Genomic DNA, 22,706 nt, shown 5'->3' on the forward strand with positions numbered 1-22,706 from the left:
GCTATAAAAGAAAAAAGAGGGACAATGTTAACAGAAGGAAAAGATTTCCTTGGTTCTGGTTGATTCCAGGAATGAGTCATTATCTCACAACTGTGAGATGTGGTCATCAGGTACTGAAAGCAGGGCTTAGAAGTAATCAGGTGGGGAATTTCCTTTTTCAGAAAGGAAACAGCACATTTGGGAAATAAAGTCAGGAAGATCCTACCTAGGCTGTGTTCACGGTCGTCTTCAAAACCTTTCCAAGCATCCACCGTTAGCCTGCAGCACATGTCAACTGGCTTTATGACAACTTAGACAACTATTCCTGTAATCAGAGCTTCGAACAAGACTAAATTGCAGTCCCAATCTTGTAGCTAATAAATATTGGCTGGTATCCTTCAGATAGGGCCATCTCAAAACTGATTGACCTATTAATTGTTTTCTGTCTTCTTAAAATACTTCCTCACACTTTAAACCATCTGAAACTGACACAACAGTATCCGGAACAACTATCCAGGAACAAGAGGGGTTCAGATAACCCACGCTAGTTCCCAAACCTTATCTACTTTTCATAGTTTCAATCACAACTTAATTTGTCCTTCCAAATCTCTCAATTCTGTTCTTCAGATTATTCCACTTGCTTTTATATTTTAAACATAAGACAAGGTAGTTCTTGAGTCATTACTTTTTACTAGCATAACTGGACTGGAATCCTCTTCCAGTTTAAACAAAGCAAAGAGGTTAGTGACTAATCTTCATAGTTTGTTGGTACTATGTCTGTTTCACAAGTTTGTTATTCTTCCCTAATTATAGTCACTCTGGAAGAATGAGATACTTCAGGAATTAAATCTTCTATATATAACAAGTTCAAACACAAATTTTAACTCTTGCTTAGGCCATAGAATGACTCCAAATTCAGATCAAAACAGCAAGATCTCTTCGGCTTTACACCTTAATTTAAAAGTAAATTATTTTGAAATTTTAGTAGGCCTTCTAAAAATCACACAAGATATTAGTTTTTAAAAAACATTTCTTCTAAAAGTACCTCCCCTTCTTGAAAAACAGTTTAAAATTTATTATGATGTTAAGGGACAAACTTTTATAAAGAAAATTAGTTGGAAACTTTTAAAATGATTGATATCCCTTTCTTTTTTCCTTAAGCAAAAATAAACCTTTAAAATTGGAATTCATTAAAGCTGAGTTGTTACCAAAATATCCTTAAGTAATATGAATTTCCAAAGTATTATAACTAACTGAATTCTCACTTATTGCAGAATTCCTAGACATCACAAAATGCTTGAGTAAAAACGGGGTTGGAATGGTAACATTGGTAACAGTGGTAACATTGGTAACATTGGTAACAGTAAGAGACTGACTCAGAAAAGCACTACTGCTTTTAAAAATCCTTTCAAACAATGGGAACATCTTAAGGTGGCTCTCCAAGAGTTTACGTAAAATTCTGCACATGTTCTAATTTCAGATGAAAACAATATTCAATTTCCCAGTAAGATTACACAAAAGGGCTCATGTATTTTGCTGGTCACTTGCTATTGATCATAGAAGTTTAATATACAAGGAAAAAGCAGGGACATGTGACATACGAAATATGACAGGATAAAAACATCCTTTACTCTGTTTAAATTCAGTAAAAGTGAAATTAATGCAGACAACTATATCCAAATTCAAACTCAAAACAAAAAATAGTTACGGTCCCCAAAACCTTTTACCTTAAACTGCAAGTCTCACTCATCACAGCTTAGAGCCAGATACAGTTATTTCCACTCTCATGGAGTTACAATGAGCAATAAAGATTTACCAGGACACACACACATAAGGGATTCTATTTAATATCTTTCCTTCTCAAATTTAAAACTCATCCTGATACAAAAGTCAATTGTTAACAATCCTTTCTATCTATTACAATTTCTGAGCAAGTCATATTCATTGTTTAGGAATTACATAAACCAAGTTCCTTTCCTAGGGTTATCTTGCCCACACAAATGGGAGGACTGTTCTGAATGGGCAGAAAGAATCTAAATAAAGTTTTCACTCCATTCCCTCCTTTCCATACACAGTAATCGCTTAACAGTTTTTGGTTTCAGCATTAAAACAGTACTCCCAAATAATTTAGTTAACAATTCTACAGCTTCATAGAAGATAGTCAAATTGTTTTAGCTGCAACTTTTTAACATGCAAACGTGGAAATATCTGATTTTCTAAATGGCTATTACAAAACATTATAAGACAAGGTTAGCAGGATGGATAAAGTAACATACCTAGTTTTACACAATTTTCTCAACATCTTTTTAGTTTCAACAAAATTCAGATTAAAAATTGCTTTGTCTAACACCATTTCTGGATTACAGTGGTCACTCAATTTTCACAATCTAAGAGAAATTCAGAAATACAATCTTAGAAGTACAGTTTTAACACAACAATAACTTCAGACGGAATTATTTGCATTTCCAGAAATGATTGATCTTATTACTTTTAGTAATTAAAACCACTTTAAAGTTAATAATTACATTAGAGAGAGATAATAATACGGTGTGTAACATATCAATCATTACGTGAACCATTTTGGCATCATTTTATCATTTTGATCCCATAACAACCATAATTATTTTTACTTTTACAAATCAGAAAACGGGTCAGACAGACGTAAAATACATTTTGCAACTGAAACAGAGAAGTGAAGCTTGCCAAGAGCAGAGTAGCTGGTGTCCCAGCAGCGGTGATTTTTGCAGGCAAGAGTTTAGTGAATGCTTGTCACAGGCCTGATCTATTCACCTTTCTCATTCTCCCACAGCTGCAGAATTTGCTGAGCCTCAGGCACTTTGCAGCTGCTGGGATAGGGTGGGCAGAGTGTATAGGACCTAGGTGACATTTCCAAGCTTTATCTAGAAAGGTGGGCTAAAAGGATACCCAAGGGCACAGGACTGTTGAAATCATTGAGATTGCTGTCCCTACAGTTCTCCTACATTCTCCTCTCTATAATTAGATCTGGAATGAGAGGGGTTAAAAAGAACTCCTGTAGTTGCTAAAGAATCCCTATTCTGAAATACTCCCTTAACTCTGAGAGGGAGTGGGGAATGTTAGATGATCAGGATTAGCAAGGTAAATTTCTAGGGCTAACCACCATTTTAGGAGGTATTTTTTTCTAGTAATTTTAAATGATCAGTTCCTGAAATTTTTTTATGATTAATCTCACAACATACAAATCTAATAAAATGATTTTACCTCAGATGGTCTAACTTTCCATTGTAATTCCAGGTTGGCCAGACCAGAACAACAAGGAAAAGTGTTAAAGTTTTGTTTGTTTCTTTCCCCAGTTGCAGACCTGGATGTCCCACTGCTTGCATTTAAACCTTACAAGATAACAGACTCATTCACAGCACACACACAAAAAAGAGAGAAAGAGAGAGACAGAGAGACAGAGAGACAGAGAGACAGAGACAGAGAGGAAGTAAGAGAGGGAGGCAGAGAGAGAGAGAGAGAGAGGGAGAGAGAGAGAGAGAGAGAGAACAATTAGAAGCTTGATAGTTCATAAATGGATTGTAACTGTCCTCTTCAAGACCAGAGTCCTTAAAAGGAAAAGCAGGGACGGGGAAGGAGGAGGCAGTGGAGGCTTGAACAGAGGTTGCGTTTCTCAGGGCTAAGGCAGGTAGGGGAAAGTGAGGGGGGAAAAGAGCGGCTAGGTACCATCATCTTCCCCAGATCAGAGGTCTTCAAGGGAAGGCAGAGGGAAGAAGGAGGAAAGAGGGGGAATCAGACCCAGGGAGTGAAGGGAAGGACAGACTGGAGAACTTTGAAGAAGAAAGGAATTTGGCCAGTACTCAGCCAGTACTGAAGCAGCTCTGCCAGCCCTAAAGGGAAGAGGCTTCTCTCTCTTGTTCTCCCTCAGCCACATCAGCAAGCCCAAGATGAAACATTCCTGCTGCTGGCTACAGATTTTGTTGGCCTTGAAACAGAATTTGGTTGTAAGATAAAGTAACTTTGACCTGTCCAAAAGAGCCCTGTGGTGGCCAACAGAATTTACAGCTATCTTTAGTTGATTGACACTAGTGCTGGCAATAGCTGTGATCATCAGGTGGGTAATGGCTTGACATATAAGAAGCAGGGGTCTTACCAGCCAGATTTCTAACTTTAGTTGCTTTTTTTTTAACTGACCCATAGCTAGCTGATTTTCCCAGATTGATGCTCAGAGGAGACCCAATTAGTACAGAGCAATTTAACCCGAATTGGTCTCTGCCCCCAGAGTTAGCTTGAAAGGGAATTTTTGGACTTCAGTTAAGCTAGTGGGAGTCCTTTGGAAGGCTGTAAGGGAGAGGACTTACACCAACCCCGTCAAGGCCCAGGACTCTAGGAAAACTGGATCCTCTGGCACCTGAGTCCTGGCCTTGGTGAGATGAGGAAATGTCTGTCCCATTCCTCAGTTCCAATCCACATTGGTCGCCAGTACTGTTGACCTGAAAGTTTAGTTGAAGGAGAGGCAACAGGCCAAATGCATACATTTATTAATTCATTCCCCTTAAAGTAACAGTTACATAGTACTGCGGAGCCAGATATTATCTGACTGCTCATACAAAAATTGGCCAGACTTTAACCTGTTTTAGGACAAAGTAGGTGGGCTGTGTCCTTCAGATTTATGGTTTCCATGAGGGATTAACTAGACCATTAGAAAGGAATTTCTTAATTGCATAGGTTGTAAATACAATAAGATAACAGAGCTTGACAAAGTTTGAATTGAAATTAAGACCCAGGATGACTATGTTTTCTTTACCATTAACACGTTATAACATAGTATATGTCCACAAAATATTAAAATATGGAAAACGTTCCATTATTCAGAAAAAGTGCCTTAGGTTAAAGGTCTCTTAAGGAGTGTTAAGTGAGCTCTAACTGGCTTTTGTTGGCATAGGAAGAGGCATTCTCTGAGTTTGCTTCAGAGAGAACAAAGAGACTATCACAAAATTTATATTAAATATTATAACCTGACACTTGTTTTTTAAGTAGCACACACCTTTCTCTTCTCCATGTACTAAGGATCAGTGGCATCAGCCTCCATGTGATTTCTCACATATGAATCTCTATCTCCTGATGCTGCATGTTCACTAGTTTCCACCACTGCCCCCACCACCCGTTCCTTGAGTGCTGTCTCTCCTTGTCTCAAAGTTTCCTGATTTCACCAGTTTTCTTCAAGAAGCCTTGGTTGGTCCATTATCTGTTTATTTCTTCCAATTTATATTGTATGTTGATTTTATGTAGGAAACAAGGAATCAAATGGCTTTTTAAGAGTCTGCTTAGTGCCAGGCACAAGAACTTTACAAATATTATCTCATCAGATCCTAACAACCCTGCTAGGTCCTCATGATGGGGGAAATTTGAAACCCTAAAAGGACAGATCCTTGAACTTCCCCATATATTTCAGGAACCCAGCATCTGGCCCACTCCAGCCCACCAGGATTGCTGAACACTCTTTCATCCCATCTAGGCTCCTGTCTCTAATTCCAGACCACCTCAGGATACTTGCCACTGCCAGATCCCATCCACATCATCTCCTAGTCTTTCTGTATAAAAATATCAGTCTCAACCTCATCAAATGCAGATTCTTCAAATCTCGCCCACTTGTGTTGGTGTCACAAATAGTACAGACTCACTAGGCTTCTGACTGGCTTCTATTGGTGACACAATAAACTTGCTGCTTGGACTGAAAGGTCTGACTGGTTGAATTCTTTTGAGGACCAGCCCCAACTGTGCCCTTAGATTTCAGGATTCCTAGAACAGCTAGACTGCAAGACTGTCAACTCCATTTTACAGTGGAGAAAAATGAGGCAAACTACTCAGTGTTTGAGGCAAGATTTGACTGATTCAAGGCCAATCAACCTATCCCCAGTATTTCGATTATGCCTTCTTTGGGTGTGGGGGTCACGTAATTGTTTGCAAATTGCCTATTTTCTTTCTCCATTCTGGAGAATTGCAAGAGCCTACCTCTTGCCTAGAAAAGATCTGGTGTTTAACAAAAACTTGTTGACTTAAATACTTGACCAAACCCTTTAGAATGTGAGCTCCCTGTGGGGAGGGGTACCTTGATCGGTAACCCCAAATCCTACCACAGAGCCTGGCATGCAATCTGAGCTTGTTGAATTGACATGATGGAGTACCTGGACAATAAGGACTGGAGTCATTTTCTCATTTTCTGCATTCCAAGATCTGACTATCAATTGTATTCAAGGAAGGGGACCCATTTTGAACTTGTTGGAGTCTATTCAGACGGAATTTGTTCAAAGGTGTAGGAACTGTCATACATATTACTCTAGGTGGAATTTGATAATTTTCATTATCAGTTGCCAGACAAATTCTCATAAAACTTGGATATTATAAACAAACTTGCAAGCTCCCCCTCCCCAAACCTTTCTTGACCTGTTAACAACTTAATTACTCAGTAAAACACTTCACTACTTTAGAATTAGAAAACCTCTACTTTAAGCAACTTCTGTCCCAGGGCTGATAACATCTTGTAACCTAAAGAATTTGGTCAGGCCCCAAAAAACTCCCCAGAAAAGGAGAATCTCTGTCTTCTCTGCTTTTCCCAAAAGCTAAGTTATTACTTTATCTTTTAAAATATATTCAATTAAATACTTAGCAGTTTGTGAACATTGCAATCACATTCTCCAGCAGTTTAATTCATCATATCACAGCATCTAGATCAAAAGAGAAGCTGATTTCCTAAGAATAAAAGTGCGTCACCCACTAGGTATGATATTTAAAGTTAACATTACTTATCAAATATTTCCCAAAACTACAATAAAATTTTGAAGCATAATAAAAGTTACATTACAGATTTAAAACAAATTTTATTGTTTTGGAAAGAATAACAAAAAAAAAAAACTTGATGCCATTGAAATGACATCAATTCCGATGAATATATTTTCAAAATTATCACCTTACATAGAAAAGCATATGTCTAGCTACACTTTTAACACTCTAGAAGGACTGTTGTCTTTTAACAAAATATTTATAAGAGAACATTTTGTTCTAGCAAAGAACAACCTGAGTACCCATCAACTGGACAATGGCTAAAGAAATTCTAGCGTATGAATTCAAAGGATTATTATTGAAGAATAATGACAAACATCAGGATTTCACTGGAAACAGGTGTATTTTTAGGGAATTCATTACAGTGAGTAATTTTGGATGTTTAATGAGGTCTCTTAAACTGCAAAACCTAACGAGATCTTGAGCAAGAGACTTAATCTTATTAATTAGATCCCTAAGTTTTATCTCCAGCAAGATTTTTCCAATATATACATAAGTATGGTTCAAATCCAAAGAAAACCATTCAATATCACAGTAACAATTCTATCTTCCAACCACTGCCTCCAAAGAGGCCAAAGTTGCTCAGTTTTATGAAACCAATAACTCCAAAATATTCTTATAGGGAAAAGATGTGGGAGGATGACATTCTATACAATCAGTCCAAACACGATCTGGAGCTGACTGAGGTTCAGATCCTAAATTTCTTACAGCAAAATTCAGACTCAAATTTAAGAAATCAGGGAAAACCCTTAGACCCTAAAGATATGATCAAAATAGCATGGCTTATGGATAGGAACTGGAAGTGATGCACACATTTAGGGGATTAGATGTGGTAGACAGAGTGCCTGAAGAGCCACTGACAGTGATTCTTAATATTGCACAGGAGGCAACAATTAAACATCTTTCACAGAAAAAGAGCAACAAACAAAATGTCTGTCTGATGAGGCCTTACAAATAGCTGAGGAAAGAAGGGGAAAGCAAAGGGGAGATTTCCCCAAATGAATTCATAATTTGTGAGAATAGCAAGGAGAGATAAGGTTTTCTTAACTGGGCATTGCAAAGAAATAGAACAAGTGAATGGGAAAGATAAGGAACCTTTGCAAGAAAATTTGAGCTATCAAGGTGGTATTTCCTGAATATATGGGCATGGGGACTTCTGGGGCTAAGGTGAGGCACTCACTTGTCTAGGGTCTTCCAGATTCCCTTGAAAAAAACCTTGCAATGGCTCAGAACCTGTTTTGGAGCAGTGAACCACATTACCAGTCTAGGACAGCTTCAAAGGTGAGCAGGAAAGGTGTCTCACTACAGTGGGAAAGTGCAGTTAAGTGAGGAAGCCAGAGACAGGTTTCACCCTAGGGTGCCATAGCACTTGTTAGGGAAGGCATGATAATCCTTAGGGTTTCTGAGATAAATTCAATCTCTTTTTGGGGCTTCATGCACTATATGAAATATACTATGTCTAGTGAGGTCTGTGCTGCAGGGAGAAAACATTAATCATTAATTAGATTCATAAGTTTTATCTCCAGCAAGATTTCTTCAATGTACACATTGGAATACACAAAAAATCATCAGATGATCACCATCCTACCATTATTGCTTTTATGAGGCTACCTTGCATTGTGAATATTGTGCAGTCTACTGACCTGCCTCTTCCAGGTAAATGGGGGTCCTCACTGAACACATTCATAAGTCTTTTCTCCACTAGCAATCCTTGATGTAAAGGAAGAGAAGATCTCTGGTTGCAGACCTTTCCAGAGTCCAGACAGGGCTAGATCATAAGGTGAAATTTCTGATGTCTCCAAGCTCTATAGTGCTAGTAGAACGTCTTTCCACATTCATTATGGAAATACTTTCTATCCCATGTGAATTCTGATAGGAAATATCAGAATAACATCAATAATGACTTTAGCTTGAACACTTTTCATATTGATTGACTAATTACATGTCTTCTAGAATGGATTCTCTCATGTGAGAGAAAACAATGTTTGTCCCATATAAATAAACAATTATTCAATTAGGACTAAGCTTTATTCCCATCTCCTCATTCAGAAATTGGCCAGTGTAGGTGATTCAGTCAGTCTTTGAAGGGCAGGGCTGATGATCAGATGAAATCTTTGGCAAGACCTGGGAAAATTTAGATCAGACCAAAATGTAAAGGGATTTTATTATAGGTGAATTCTGGCCCATTGTGTTTTAGTGAAACAGTTCTGAGGGGAATTGGAACCCACTGGTCTAGACTGCACTATGTAATGGTGATCAGGCTAGAAATAAGTCTCTTTGTCCAAAACTGAGTCAAGATTCGGGCCCCTCCTACTCAGCCCCTCCTTAGAATAAGCCCAAATCTCATAATACTCATTTTCATTAAAATTTAAGTAATCAGCATTGATTTATGCCTATAGGTAACTCCCACTTAGCTAAGGGAATATAAGTTTTGAGAGGTCTCCATGATTCATGTTTCCTTGGTAAGAGATAGCTAAATGACCATTGTTTTATAAATTGTAAACGAGCCATAATAAAATAATTAAATAGAAACGACGTCCCCTCAAACTTGATTTCATCAGATTTGTATAATAAGGTGAGCATGTATATAAAAGGATCAATCATATTATATATCTATCCAGTGTGAATTCTATTATGTGCAGCAAGTAGGAAGTCTAGTTCTGAAAGCCTTTCCACATTGATCACATTCAGGGTTTCTTTCCAGTGTGGACACTCTGATGTGCAGCAAGATTGGAGCTAGAACTGAAAGCCCTTCCACATTGATTACATTTATACGGTTTCTCTCCAGTGTGGATTCTCTGGTGTAAAGTGAGGTGGGAGTTTCGTCTGAAACCTTTTCCACACTGATTACATTGATAAGGTTTCACATCAGTGTGGATTCTCTGATGTAGATTAAGTTTGGTGCTCTCTCTGAAAGTCTTTCCACATTCATTACATTTGTAAGGTTTCTCTCCAGTGTGGATTCTCTGATGTAGAGTAAGTTGGTAGTTTACTCTGAAAGCCTTTCCACATTGATTACATTCATATGGTTTCTCTCCAGTGTGGATTCTCTGATGCCGGATAAGTTCGGACCTCTTTATGAAAGCCTTTCCACATTCATTGCATTCATGAGGTTTCTCTCCAGTGTGGATTCTCCGATGTGCAGCAAGCCTGGAGCTAGAACTGAAAGCCTTTGTACACTCACTACATTCAAAAAGTTTCTTTCCATTGTGGATTCTCTGATGTGAGACAAGTAGGGAGTTTTGTCTGAAAGCCTTTCCACATTGATTACATTCATAAGGTTTCTTCATATGCATTTTCTGATGTAGAGTAAGATGGCCTTTAAAGCTGAATGCATTTCCACAAAGATTACATTCATAAGGTTTGTCTCCAGTGTGGATTCTCTGATGTGCACCAAGTACAGAGCTTAGTCTGAAAGCCTTTCCACATTGATTACATTCATAAGGTTTCTTTCCAGCGTGGATACTCTGATGTGCAGCAAGACTGGAGCTAGAACTGAAAGTCTTTCCACATTGATTACATTTACGTGGCTTCTCACCATTGTGGATTCTCTGATGTACATCAAGACTGGAGCTAGAATGGAAAGCTTTTGCACACTCACTACATTCAAAAACTTTCTTTCTATTGTGGATTCTCTGATGTGAGACAAGTAGATAGTTTTGTCTGAAAGCCTTTCCACACTGATTACATTCATATGGTTTCTCTCCAGTATGGATTCTCTGATGTACATAAAGATTTGAGCTGTTTGTGAAAGCCTTTCCACATTGATTACATTCATAAGGTTTCTCTCCAGTGTGGATTCTCTGATGTACAGCAAAATATGAGCTGCTTGTGAAAGCCTTTCCACATTGATTACATTGATAAGGTTTCTCTCCAGTGTGGATTATCTGATGTAGACGAAGTCTGGAGCTCTCTCTGAAAGTCTTTCCACATTGATTACATTCATAAGGTTTCTCTCCAGTGTGGATTCTCTGATGTACAGCAAGAGTGTAGCCCTTTGCGAATGCCTTTCCACACTGATTGCATTCATAAAGTTTCTTCGTATGGATTTTCTGATGTGGAGTAAGATGGTCTTTAAATCTGAATGCATTTCCACAGGGATTACATTCATAAGCTTTCTCGCCGTTGTGGATTTCCTGATGTTGAGTAAGACTGGAGCTCTGTAGGAATGCCTTTCCATGGTTATCATATTCATAAAGTTCCTCTCTAGACTCGATGTTCTGATGTACACCAAGACTACAGCTGCAACTCCCAGCCTTTCCACACTGACTGCATTCAGGAAGTTGCCTCTCACTGTCAATAATGTGATGAATAAGGAAGGAGGAGTGTTCACTAAAATGTACATCACATTGATGAAGCTCATGTGGGTTCTCTCCAGTATGAATTTTTTGACAGTAAATCAGGGAGGACTGTTGATTCATGCTTTTCCCACAATGATGACAACCATAAAGTTTATCTCCAGGGTGGACTTTCTGAAATATAGCACAGATTTGGCTCCTAGTGAAGTCGCAGGGACCATCACTCATGAGGTTTTCTTGCTGTGTTTCTTTCACAGAAATACTTAGCTTTTCAGTAGTCTCTTTCATTCCAGGTCTAATCTTTCCTTCTGCAAAAAAACAAATAGTGAAACATATTTACAGAGACACATGTACACACACACACAATTATAAACACTTCCCTCCACTGGAAGAAAGTAAACTGATCTACATGATACTTCTTCAGGTAAAGATAAAAGTCTTCCCAATTAAATTGACACAATCAAATGCCACTACTTCAGATCTGCAGAATAACTTGACTTGGAAAGACCTTCACAGACAATCACATTGGATCTTCAGAAACACCTCTGAAACTGGCAGACCCAGAGTTCTTGCTACAACCTCAAGTCAGGCCATGAACTCTGAATGGCTGAGTTACCTGAAAAGTATCCCTGCAGGTGAGATTAGATCACCAACCCCACAAATGGGCATGTTCTGTTCACAGAACTGGATGGCCGTTTTCCATGGCACTTACTTTCGTTCAAATTTTTTTTAAGAAAAAATGTTTTCTTTTTGCATGCTTGACTTTTTTCTCCCTCTCTTTGGGTCTTCCTATTACCTGAGACACAAAAATATTGAAATTAGGCCAAATCATAAGTGTACTTTAAACTCCAGGGAAAAGAAGAGTCAATCAATGGAGGTGGCAAATTTAACTGTTGCCTTATTGTAAGAAACTGCCATGGCAACTGCCAACCTTGAGCAATCACAACTCTGATGACTCAAAAGCCAGCAACACTGGACCAGAGACCACACCAGAAAGAAGATTAGGACTCAATGAAGGCTCAGGCACAGGTAGTTTTATTACTAACAAAATATTTTTCATTAAAATATGTACTTTGAAAAAACAAAATAGTATTGTGCAAATCATAGAAAATGGTATTTTTAACATAAATTTCACATGCACTGAAAAACCAAAAATGGAAGTGACTCACTTCATTGCAATATTTGCTTTACTGCAGAGCTCTGGAACTGATTCTGCAATATCGCTGAGGTGTACCTGGATTTTGTCTCACTCTTGTTTTGATTTTTAATCTTTTTTCCACTAATTCTACTCTCCTTAATCTATTATTACATTCACTCCTTGAGTTCCCCTTTATTCCATTGTATCCCATTGAACTAGATGTCTTTACACTCCCAAACACTCTCCTTTCCCTGGATTAGTTAAGACCAAGCTTCCTGATCTATTGTTTCTTCTCCACCATTTCCATGTTCCTCTGACAGACTGACAGCTCCTTGACCTCAGGGACTGCCTTTTCCCTTCCTAAAACTTGGTGAGTTGCCTAGAAAACTGAAGGTGCTTAATCCATGCTTATTCACTGACAGGACCCATGGTTGATGCCAGGCCCCAGCTTCTGCCTCAATCCCTATATTCTGTTCTCTGCCTTACTTGGCAAATGCAGACCTGTTTCTCACTCTTTTTTATTTTATCTCCTTTTTGTGTGAACTTTGTCTGCTTCTAAACCTGATGGGACCTGAGCATGCCCAGAGAGAACACTGCAGAGACTCTTTTTAGGCTCCTGAAGCATCCCATACTAAGGGGCACCTAGGAAATTCTAATTAGCACTTGGCCAAACTGAGAGTAGCTGTCAGCTCAATGAATCTGGCCAACAATTCTCCAAGAAGGGGCCAAAGATTGGGCCTTAGAGATCAAGGGAGGGACACAAGTTGATAATTTAGGTAAAGCATATCCTTGGATAAATTCTAAATGAGGCAACAACCTTTGCTTGTACTTAGATGCTACTGAATGGAAAGAGAAAATCATAAAACCCACTGCCTGGGTCAACTACAATTTTAGGGTATTTAAATTCAGGGTGGACCTCATGGTGCAAAGGGTATCCTTTGAGCCCCTTTAGGCAGTTAAGTGGTGCAGTAGGTACTGATTAGGAAGGCTAAAGTTCAAATTCAGCTTCAGACACACTTACTAGATTTGCAACCCTTCCCAAGTCACTTAGGGCTCTTGCCCTTGATTTCCTTGTCTATAAAATGAGCCTGAAACACAAATGGGAAATCACTCCAGGATCTTAGCCAAGAAAACCCCAAAAGAGGTCATAGTGAAACAGAAATGACTGGAAGGACTGAAAACCACGACCTGACTCCCTATCTCCCTCACCATAGCATCTTTCCCAATTCTTTTAATTCTTTCCCAAATGTCCCTGATTTCCTGCTCCCACTATCCACCCCCCTACTCACCTTCTCAGTGAAGAAAGGTGCCTTCTATTTTTTCTTTGAAAAAATTGGATACTTATCAAGAGCTATCTTATCCTCCACATTTTCCATGGATGAAGTGAGTTTTTTTTGTCTTTGACGTCACTGTCAGATGAAATGATCCCCCTGCTAGGTAAAGCAAACTCCTTTCCATGAATAAATCATCCCATTCCAGGACATCATCTTGCTCAGTATGCTATCCCTACAGCATTCCTTTTAATCACTACTTTCCAGTCTCTCCCACACTAATGACTCCTTCCCTCCTGCTACAAACCATTTCTTGCTAATGCTCAAAACATGATCACTTGATCCATTCAATCTAAGAGATATTTTTCCATGGTCTTTCTTCTATTTCTTGGCTAAACAGCTGGAAGTGCCCACTTACAAGTGGAGTCGCTGACTCTTTTCTCTGAAATTCTCAGCAGTCTAGCTCCCAGTATCATTGTTCAACTGAAATTCCCCTCTCCAAAATTACCAAAAACATCCACGTTGTTAAATCCACTGGTCACTTCTTCATCCTCACCTTTCTTTTCTTCTCTACAGCTTTTCACAATCACCCTTCTTTTTCTCTCTCACTCTCCCTGCAATTTAGTGACACTAATATCATTGTTCTCCAAAACAAACTTATTCTTTCTTCCAGCCCTCCCATCTTCCTACTTTCCTAATGCTCTCCAAGGAATCCTTGCATTAGAGCACATTCATAAATGAGGTATCATGCCTTCCTCATGGAGTTTCACAAACACTTCTGTCCCACATAGTCAATCTGCTCCTATGTCCTCTGATTGCACCCAGATAACATCTCTCCCATAACACCCCCTTCTCTCCCAACACTTCTACTGTCTTGCTTCAGGTCCTGAACACCACACAACAGAGCTATTTCAGGAAAGTGATACTTGTTCCAGGTGCTCCAAGTCTACCTCCACTCCAGTCATTCCACCCCTCCCTTACAAAGATCATCTTCCTAAAGTTCTTGACTGACCATATCATCACATCCTCAACAATCTCCTGTGGCTCCCGAGGAAAAGGATCAAATATAAAATCTTTTCTAAGACTGCTAATCACCTACCCTCTCTCTTTACATACCCCTCTCCTGTTCTTCTACATTTTCTTTCCCTTCACATCCCAACCAAACATGCTATAATCCAGTGGTATGGGCCTCACATCTATTCTGTGAAGAGGACACTCTGTCTCCCAAATGTTTGGGCTTTCCAAGCTATCTCCAGACAGAGAATGGCATCCTGGCTTCCCTGAAGCCCCAGCTAGGGCCCATGTTCCACAATAGGCTTTCCAGTTCTCTTTCACTGTAGTACATTTTCTTTCTCAATGAGATCAAATCTGTCTTGTCCATAGCAGGTTTCTACAAGATTGTTGGCATGTCATCTGCCCACCTAGTCAGTGAAGACCAGGAGAGCAAGGGATGTTCCTTGCATCTCTTTATGTTGCTTAACAGATGGTATAGCACCTAGCAGCAACTTTCTAAGTCTTCACTGATGAGAAAAATGCCTAAGAAAGAAACCATATTTAAAAGCCTAACCCCCTTTTGCACGTTCAGGGAAGTTCCATGCCCCCAAATTCTAAACAATGCATTTTTTTTAGGATCATGGATTTACAAGTAGGAGACACCTTAATTGAATGGTATCTAACCTCCTAATTTTACAGAAGGGGAAACTGAGAATCAGTAGGGTTCAGTGACTTGTGCAGATTCACTGCTAAAAGTCTCTGAAAAAGAATCATAATTCAAGTATTCCTGCCCCCAAATCTAACACTTGCTTTCCTACAATACCAGGAGACACAGCTCTCATGTGCCTGCTTTTAATTCACTCACCTGGACAGCAGCTCCTCAGGCCTTCTTGTTCCAGCATCAGTGGCACCTCCCTTTCCTTCAAATAAAACACCAAATATTCTCTGGGAACTGGATGCCCTAATAACATGGAAAAAGTAATGAACATGGAGAAATACTTAGAATTTAGTTCTTTTTAGGGAAAACAGTGTACATACAAAGCTACTCCATTTTGAGAATCATTCCTTTATGTTCACAAACCTCTGGCTTATTCTTCCTTTAATGGTTGTAACGCAAGTAACCAAAAAAGGATGTGCCAGATCAGCATTCAGCTCCAGCAGACTAGAGCTCAATGGATCAGCTCTGGCTCTGTCTCCTCCTCAACTCCTCACTCCATGAAACCTATAAAAACTTGGTTACTGTTCATTCAGTGAGTCATTGCTCTTCTGCTGAGATTCTCCTTTTCGGGAACTTAACAAACCTTAGGTAGTCAATTTCTAACTCTTGGCCAGCATCTAATTCCTGCCATTGACAGAGGCAAGCAATCAAGGAGGAAAAGATGGTGGCCAGAAGTGCTTAAGCATGATTTCCATAGCATTCATCTTTGAGAACTTTGGGGAGAAGATCATGGAGCCAACAGAGAATCAAAATGTGATCATGGTTAACCTTCCTCAAAGGAGGCACTCATTGCAGAGTTCCCATTATCTAGAAATTTGAGGCGACTGGTAGTGCAGTGGGGTAAGGCCTGGAAATAGACTGAGGAATGCCAAGGATTAAATCCACCCTCAGACAGTTATTAACTGTGTGTCTGGAAAAGTCACTTAATCTCTGTTTGCTTCAGTTTTCTCAAACACCAGATGGGAATAATATCAGCTAGTAAGATAATATTGTAAAGAAAGGACAGAAAACAACAGCTGATGAACATCAGGTGAAGAGAAAGGCTTATTGCCCTCTCTCCTTTGCCACCACCTGTAGTGGGTAGTGGAGGCGATGTAAAGAAGATTAAGGAAAATTGTGTAACACTAGACACAACTAGAAATTGTGAGTTACAAATTGATGCTTCTCAGAAAGTAGGATATCCTAAATACTTGGCCCATCCCAAAAAGGAAGAGGAAACAGAGAAAAGCAGGCTGAGCACTTTTCACATATTTGGCAGAGAAAATTCGTGTCCAGGCAGAGGTTGGGCTAAAAAATCCATGGGATTAGTTCTACATCTGAGATGCTTCAACACTGACATTATCTTAGGCCTCAAGCTACCTAAAATTGGCATGAGACAGCTGCAGTAACAACAACAGAACATACAGATTATCTTCACACCAGGCAGGAGAAGGACTGTATCGCTTGGACACTGGAGACCCGCACATTTCCCATTCTGGTAATAGATAAGTGCTCCAAAGTCAGCATACTGAGGAATGAAGATATTGCCTTTGGTAGCACACTAAGTAAGAGTGGCCAGGGGAAATGTCCTTACCCAAGGAGAGTAGGTTGTGGGCATTTTCCAGCATGACTGCCTTGTATAACTGCTTCTGAGGAGGGTCTAAGAGGTCCCATTCCTCTGGGGTGAAGTCCACAGACACATCCTGGAATGTCACCAGCTCCTAAACCATCAAGAGTCACAAGATTTAGACCTGAAAAAGACTCCAGAATTCAGGCAGTCTAACTCTCATCAAGGGAGAAGAGGAAACTGAAGCACAAAAAGGGGATTTACCTAAAATTCTTATCCTACTTTACTGAGAATCAACATTTAAAACCACAGTCATTAAGACCTCAATGAAAACTTGAGAGAAGTATTTGACATGATCAATTGGAATAAAGTGGAGGAACATCTTACTATGGAATCTGGGAAAAAATATACGTTTTGTCTGTGAGATAGAAAGACCAAAGGAAGAGAGAGAAAAGTGAAATTCCTTCCTTATCACAACGGATAAAAATAAAATTTTATCAACAATATTCTGTCAGGTTTGGGAGAAGATGGCCAGTAGAGTCAACTGTGGGGTGTGAGGGGGAGAATGTTTGATTATAAAAAAGAGAGGGAAGAAAAAAATCTAGTTAATTTCCTGAGAGCCTGAAACGAAATCTTCTCTAGATAAAAGATGAAAAGGATTCATAAGATATACTAATTACAACCTAGACTGAACTGAAGGAGATGAGACTTTCCAGTGAAGTGAAGGAGAATTCTTTGTTATTACACTGTGTCTTGGGGCTACCCTTTGTATAATCTGTCATGGCCAAAACATCTTATGCCTTTTATTTATGATAGCTTTCATTTGTCAATAGTTATTACTTCCTTATTAAAGTATTTACTTATACAGTTGTTCATTTTTGTTGTTCCTTGTGTTCAAAGCAGACCAAAAGGGCATCACTATGTAAGGGTTCAAGTACAATGTGTCTGAACATGGATGATCAGACTCATAGAGGCCAGAAGGCTCTACCACAGTTTGGGAACAAATAGTGCACATGAACATTTGGGGTAGACATGCCTCTCAATTTGATCATCTCACTATTCTTTGAAATACTGCAATGCTGCCTCTCTAGCACAACACACCATGTTCTTTGATGTTGATAAGCTATGCTGGCTGGTACTTAGCCACTGTCTCCCATGTCTAACCATTGATTCCAAAATTCTTCAGAGAGACCTTGGGAATATGGCCTTTTTCTATGTCTTCTGACCACACTGAGTGCCTTCTTTTAGCACTTCCAAATTGTTCTCCACAAGAGTTGGATCAGTTCATAACTACACCCACAGAACGTTAGGGTTCCAGTTTTTCCACATCTCTTCAACCTCCATCATTTTCCATGTTCATCATATTAGCTGATCTGATAAGTATGAGTTGGTGCCTTGGAGGTGTTTTAACTTAGCACATGTATGATACAAATTTAGACCATTTTTTTCATGATTATAGATAGGTTTCATTGAATATTTGCAAAACTGCCTGTTCAAATCATTTAATTATTTATCAGTTGGAGAAAGATGTATGCTTTACAAATTTACAAATGTATAATTTACAAATTAGAATCACTTGTCTATTATTTATGAAATGAAGCCTTTATCAGAGACACTTCTTGAAAAAAATTCCCCAATTCTCTCCATTTCTTATAATTTTCATTTCATTGGTTTTGATTGTGCTAACACATTTAAATTTTATATGATAAAAATTATGGATTGAACGTTTTGTATTATTCTCTAGAACTTGTTTGGTCATCAATTCTTCCCTTATCCATGCACCCCATGGAATTTTTGCAAAAAATAACTGCGGACAAGGGCAGGAAGGTACTGCAAACACATGTAAGAAGGCAGAAATTGTCAATATAGCCTTTCATTATGTAATAAAATAAGAAAGGAAATTGGTTTAAAGACAACAAAAGATTCAAACCAAATGGAGACTTAACAACAACATTTAATTCTATAGTAATGAAATGATGGGGACAACTGGGGGTAGAGGGGATACAATGTTGGAACTGGAGTCAGGAAAATGTGAGTTCAAATCCAGCTTCAGACTCTTACTAGCTATGTGATCCCAGGCAGGGAATTTAACTCTGTTTGCCTCAGTTTCCTCATCTGAAAAATGAGCTGGAGAAATAAAAACCACTCCAGCATCGTTGCCAAGAAAACCCCAAACGGGGTCACAAAGACTTAGACACGGCTGAATAACGTCAATAACAACAACAACAAAATTATGGAGGTGACGTTTCACAGCAGAAGAAAATAACCAAATTCATTTGGAAAAATAACAGAAATACAATAATATCATGGGGAATGATGGAAATAAGTAAGAATAGGGGAGCAACTATATCAAACAGCGCTGGTCATCAGCACTGTGTGGTAGTGGGGGGAGGGAGAGAGAGAAATGAATGGAACAGATGAAAGAAGGGAATTTCAGAATCATTACAACTCAGTAACTCCATGTTTGGTAAAGTGGACAAAAGACTGATTTAGGAAAAAATCAATTTTTGGCTAAAAAAAGCCAAACTACTGAGAAAAGTAGAAAGCAGTCAGGAAGGAAATTAAGATTAGACCAACATCTCATACAATACTCTACAATACATTCTAAATGGATATTTTATTGCTGTTCAGTTGCTTCAGTCATGTCTGACCCTCCATGGTCACATTTGACGTTTTCTTGGTACAGACCTGATGTACTAAGAGGGTAAAATAGAAATTGAAAGATTCCACCAATCATCTCCTAAAAAAGAACCAAAATGAAAACTCCCAGGAATATTATAGCTAAACTCCAGTGCTCCCAGTTCAAGGAAAAAAAAAAGAGTACAATCAGCCAGAAAGAAGTAATTCAAATGGCATGGAACTATAGTCAGGCTAACACACAAGTGAGGAATATATACATTAAAAGTAATCGGAGGGTGTGGAATAGAATATTCACCAAGACAAAGGAATTAGGATGGTGACTGAGAATCAAATACTCAGAAAAACTGAATATAATCTCTCAGGGGAAAAAAATCTTCATTCAATAAATAGAGGACATTCAAGCATTCCTAATGAAAAGACCAGACCTGAACAGAAATTGGATCTTGAAATACAAGAACCAAGAGAAACATCAAAAGGTAAACAGAGTAAACAAAAGAGATTCAATAAGGTTAAATTGTTTATATTCCTACATTGGAAGATGATACCTGTAACTCAAGAAGTTTAGGGCTATTAGGGCAATGAGAAGAAGTATACACTGATAGTATACATTAACTGTGATGGGGTGGTATTCAAGAAAACAAAACTAAGGGTTGAAAAAGAGAATTGCATTCCAACAAGAAGGAAGGGAAAGGTAGAAGTGGATGAATTATCTCACATAAAAGAGACCAAGAAGAGGTATTACAGTGAAGGGGAACATGGGGGAGGTGGGAATGGAGGCCTTGAGCCTTACTCTGAACAAATTGGTCAAAGAGGGAATAACATACATGCTTAGATGGGTACAGATATCTAACTCATCCTACAGGGAAGTCAAAAGGGACTTGGATAAGGGGGGAGGGGAGAGACTGATAGAAGGAAGGGTAGATTGGGGGAGGCATTGATCAGAAGGAAAACACTGCTGAGGAAAGAGGGTAAAAGGTGGAAGAAAGAGAGAATGAGAAGAGGAAATAGGATGGAGGGATATACACAGGTATCAAAACTGTAAATATGAATGGAATTAACTCACCCTTACATTGAATTAATAGATGCAAAATGGATAATTTTGATTGTACTAAATTCAAAAGTTGTTTTTTACAGAAACCAAATCAAGAAAATCAAGATTACAAGGAAAGCTGACACCTAGGAAAATTTACACCAAGTACCTCTCATAAAGATCTCATTTCTCAGACGTATGGAGTACCGAGTCAAATTTATACGACTACAAGTCACAACCCAGTTGATCAATGGTCAAAAGATATGAATAGGCAGCTTTGAAACAAGGAAATCAAAGCTATTTATAGTCATATAAAAATTCTCCAAATGACTATTAACTAGAAAAATGCAACTTGAAACAACTCTCAAATTAAAACAAACCTCATACCTATTAAATTGACAAATAAAACAGAAAACGGAAATGATAAATATTGGAGGGAAGTAGGAAAACAGGGAGAATAATGCACTGTTGCTAGATTTGTGAACTGATTCAACCATGATGAGAGTTTTTGAAACTATAAGAAAAGGGGTACAAAAATGTGGATGCCCCTTGGCCCAGGAATAATCATATGAAATTGCTATCCACAAAAGGTTTGTTTCAAAAGGACCTACCCACACTCTTTCTGGGGTGGCAAATTATGGGAAATTGAGGAGATGCCCATGGACTGGAGAATACCTTTACAAGTTGTAGTATATGATTGCAATGGAATACTAGTGTGTTACAGAACATGACAAGCAGGATTTCAGAAAAACGTAGAAACGCTGAAATGAACTGATGCAGGAGGAATGTTGTAGAAAGCAGCGGCAATATTATTTGATGAGCAATGGTGAATAACTTAGCTATTCCCAGCTTGTATAATAAAGTAAGACAATCTGAAAGGATTCTTGATGAAAAATGCCCTTTTCCCCCCTCCATAGAAAGAACGGATTCAGAATATACACCTAAAGCATACCAGTTTTCACTTGCTTTCTTTTTAGTACAATTTCTTTTCCATAAACTGATATAGAACTGTTTTACATGACTGCATATGTGAACCTATTTCTGATTGCTTACCACATGCAGGAGAGATAAGAGGAAGGAGGCAGGTAGAGAACTATGACCTCAAAATTTAGAAATAAAAATGTTTTTGCACGTAACTGGGGAAAAATGAAGTATTGTTTTAAAAAAGACTAGTAGCCAATGGCAACTAGGTGACACAGTAGACAGAATGCCAGGCCTGGAGTCAGGAGGATCTGAGTTCAAATTTAGCCTCAGACACTAACTAGCAATGTAATCCTGGGCAAATCATGTCCCCCTGTGTGCTTCAGTTCCTCCTATGTAAAATGTGCTGGAAAAAGAAATGGAGAAACACTCCAGTATCTTTGCCAAGAAAACCCCAGTGTGTCACAAAGAGCCAGACAAGACTAAAACAACCAAAAAACAACAAAGAGCCATTTCCCAATAGATAAATGGTTGAAGGATCTGAACAAAAAATTATCAGAAGCAACTGCCAGGTATTCCCAGTCACATGAAAAAATGCTCCAAACCACATAGAAGAGAAAAGCAAACCAAACCTCTGAGAATTCATCTCACACTCTGCAAAACTGACAGCAGAAAACAGCACCAGTCAATGTTGGAGGAGCTGTGGGAAGGTGGGCACAAAAACACACTGTGGATGGAGCTATGGAATGGGAGAAGATGGTGGAGATTGGAGTTCAAATGCTGCCTCAGACACTGACTAGTTATGTGACCCTGGCTGGTAAGCCTTTGAAATCTACTGGCCTCAGTTTCCTGAACTGTGAAATAAAGACAAGAAGAGGACCTGTGCTATGTATGGGGTTGTTGTGAAGATGGTCAAAAGTGGATTAGGGGAAGAAAGTAATTCATTGTGCTGGGTCTTTGCCTTCGAGCACTATACCTCTTTGATAAGAACTGAGCATCTCCTTTAGGACAACCCTTTCCTCTACAGGAAAAGAAAACTCCCAGAATTTTGAATAGTTCCCCAAACTCAGTTCTTTCCTATATCCTCTCTAACAAGGAAAGTACTAGGCCCTTAACAAATGCTAATTAAGTAACAGCTAAAGATGGCATTCTTTTCTTTGGCCTAGTCCAAACAGCTCTGTTAATGGCCTTTGAACATGGTGGGCATGTGAGCCCAAAGTCAACTTAACCTGTCTTCTTGAGCTGCCAGATTTTCCAGAAACACAGGACCAGAGTAAGCAGGAGGTCAGGAACACCTCAGCCAGGGCTCATGATACTAACTCCTTTCACCCCTCACTGCCCCCTGACTGTTCC

At 38.9% G+C, this 22,706-nt stretch overlaps 1 protein-coding gene across 7 annotated transcripts in view; it reads right to left on the reverse strand.

Moving 5' to 3' along the window:
* Nucleotides 1-6,811: 6,811 nt before the first annotated feature.
* LOC140521564 (uncharacterized) overlaps nt 6,812-22,706 on the reverse strand; it is a 33,878-nt gene continuing 17,983 nt past the window's right edge. For 5 of the 7 annotated variants that reach the window (XM_072636763.1, XM_072636754.1, XM_072636749.1 and 2 more), the window contains 4 exons: nt 16,790-16,916; nt 15,364-15,459; nt 11,809-11,892; nt 6,812-11,404 (listed from right to left, as the gene is read on the reverse strand). In XM_072636763.1, the coding sequence (XP_072492864.1) occupies nt 9,486-11,404; nt 11,809-11,892; nt 15,364-15,459; nt 16,790-16,916 (2,226 nt within the window). In that variant the 3' untranslated portion in view covers nt 6,812-9,485. The other 2 variants (XM_072636779.1, XM_072636798.1) reach the window with 2 other exon arrangements.

The sequence above is a fragment of the Notamacropus eugenii genome, chromosome 1 (assembly GCF_028372415.1).
Source record: "Notamacropus eugenii isolate mMacEug1 chromosome 1, mMacEug1.pri_v2, whole genome shotgun sequence".
Classification (NCBI taxonomy): Eukaryota; Metazoa; Chordata; class Mammalia; order Diprotodontia; family Macropodidae; genus Notamacropus; species Notamacropus eugenii.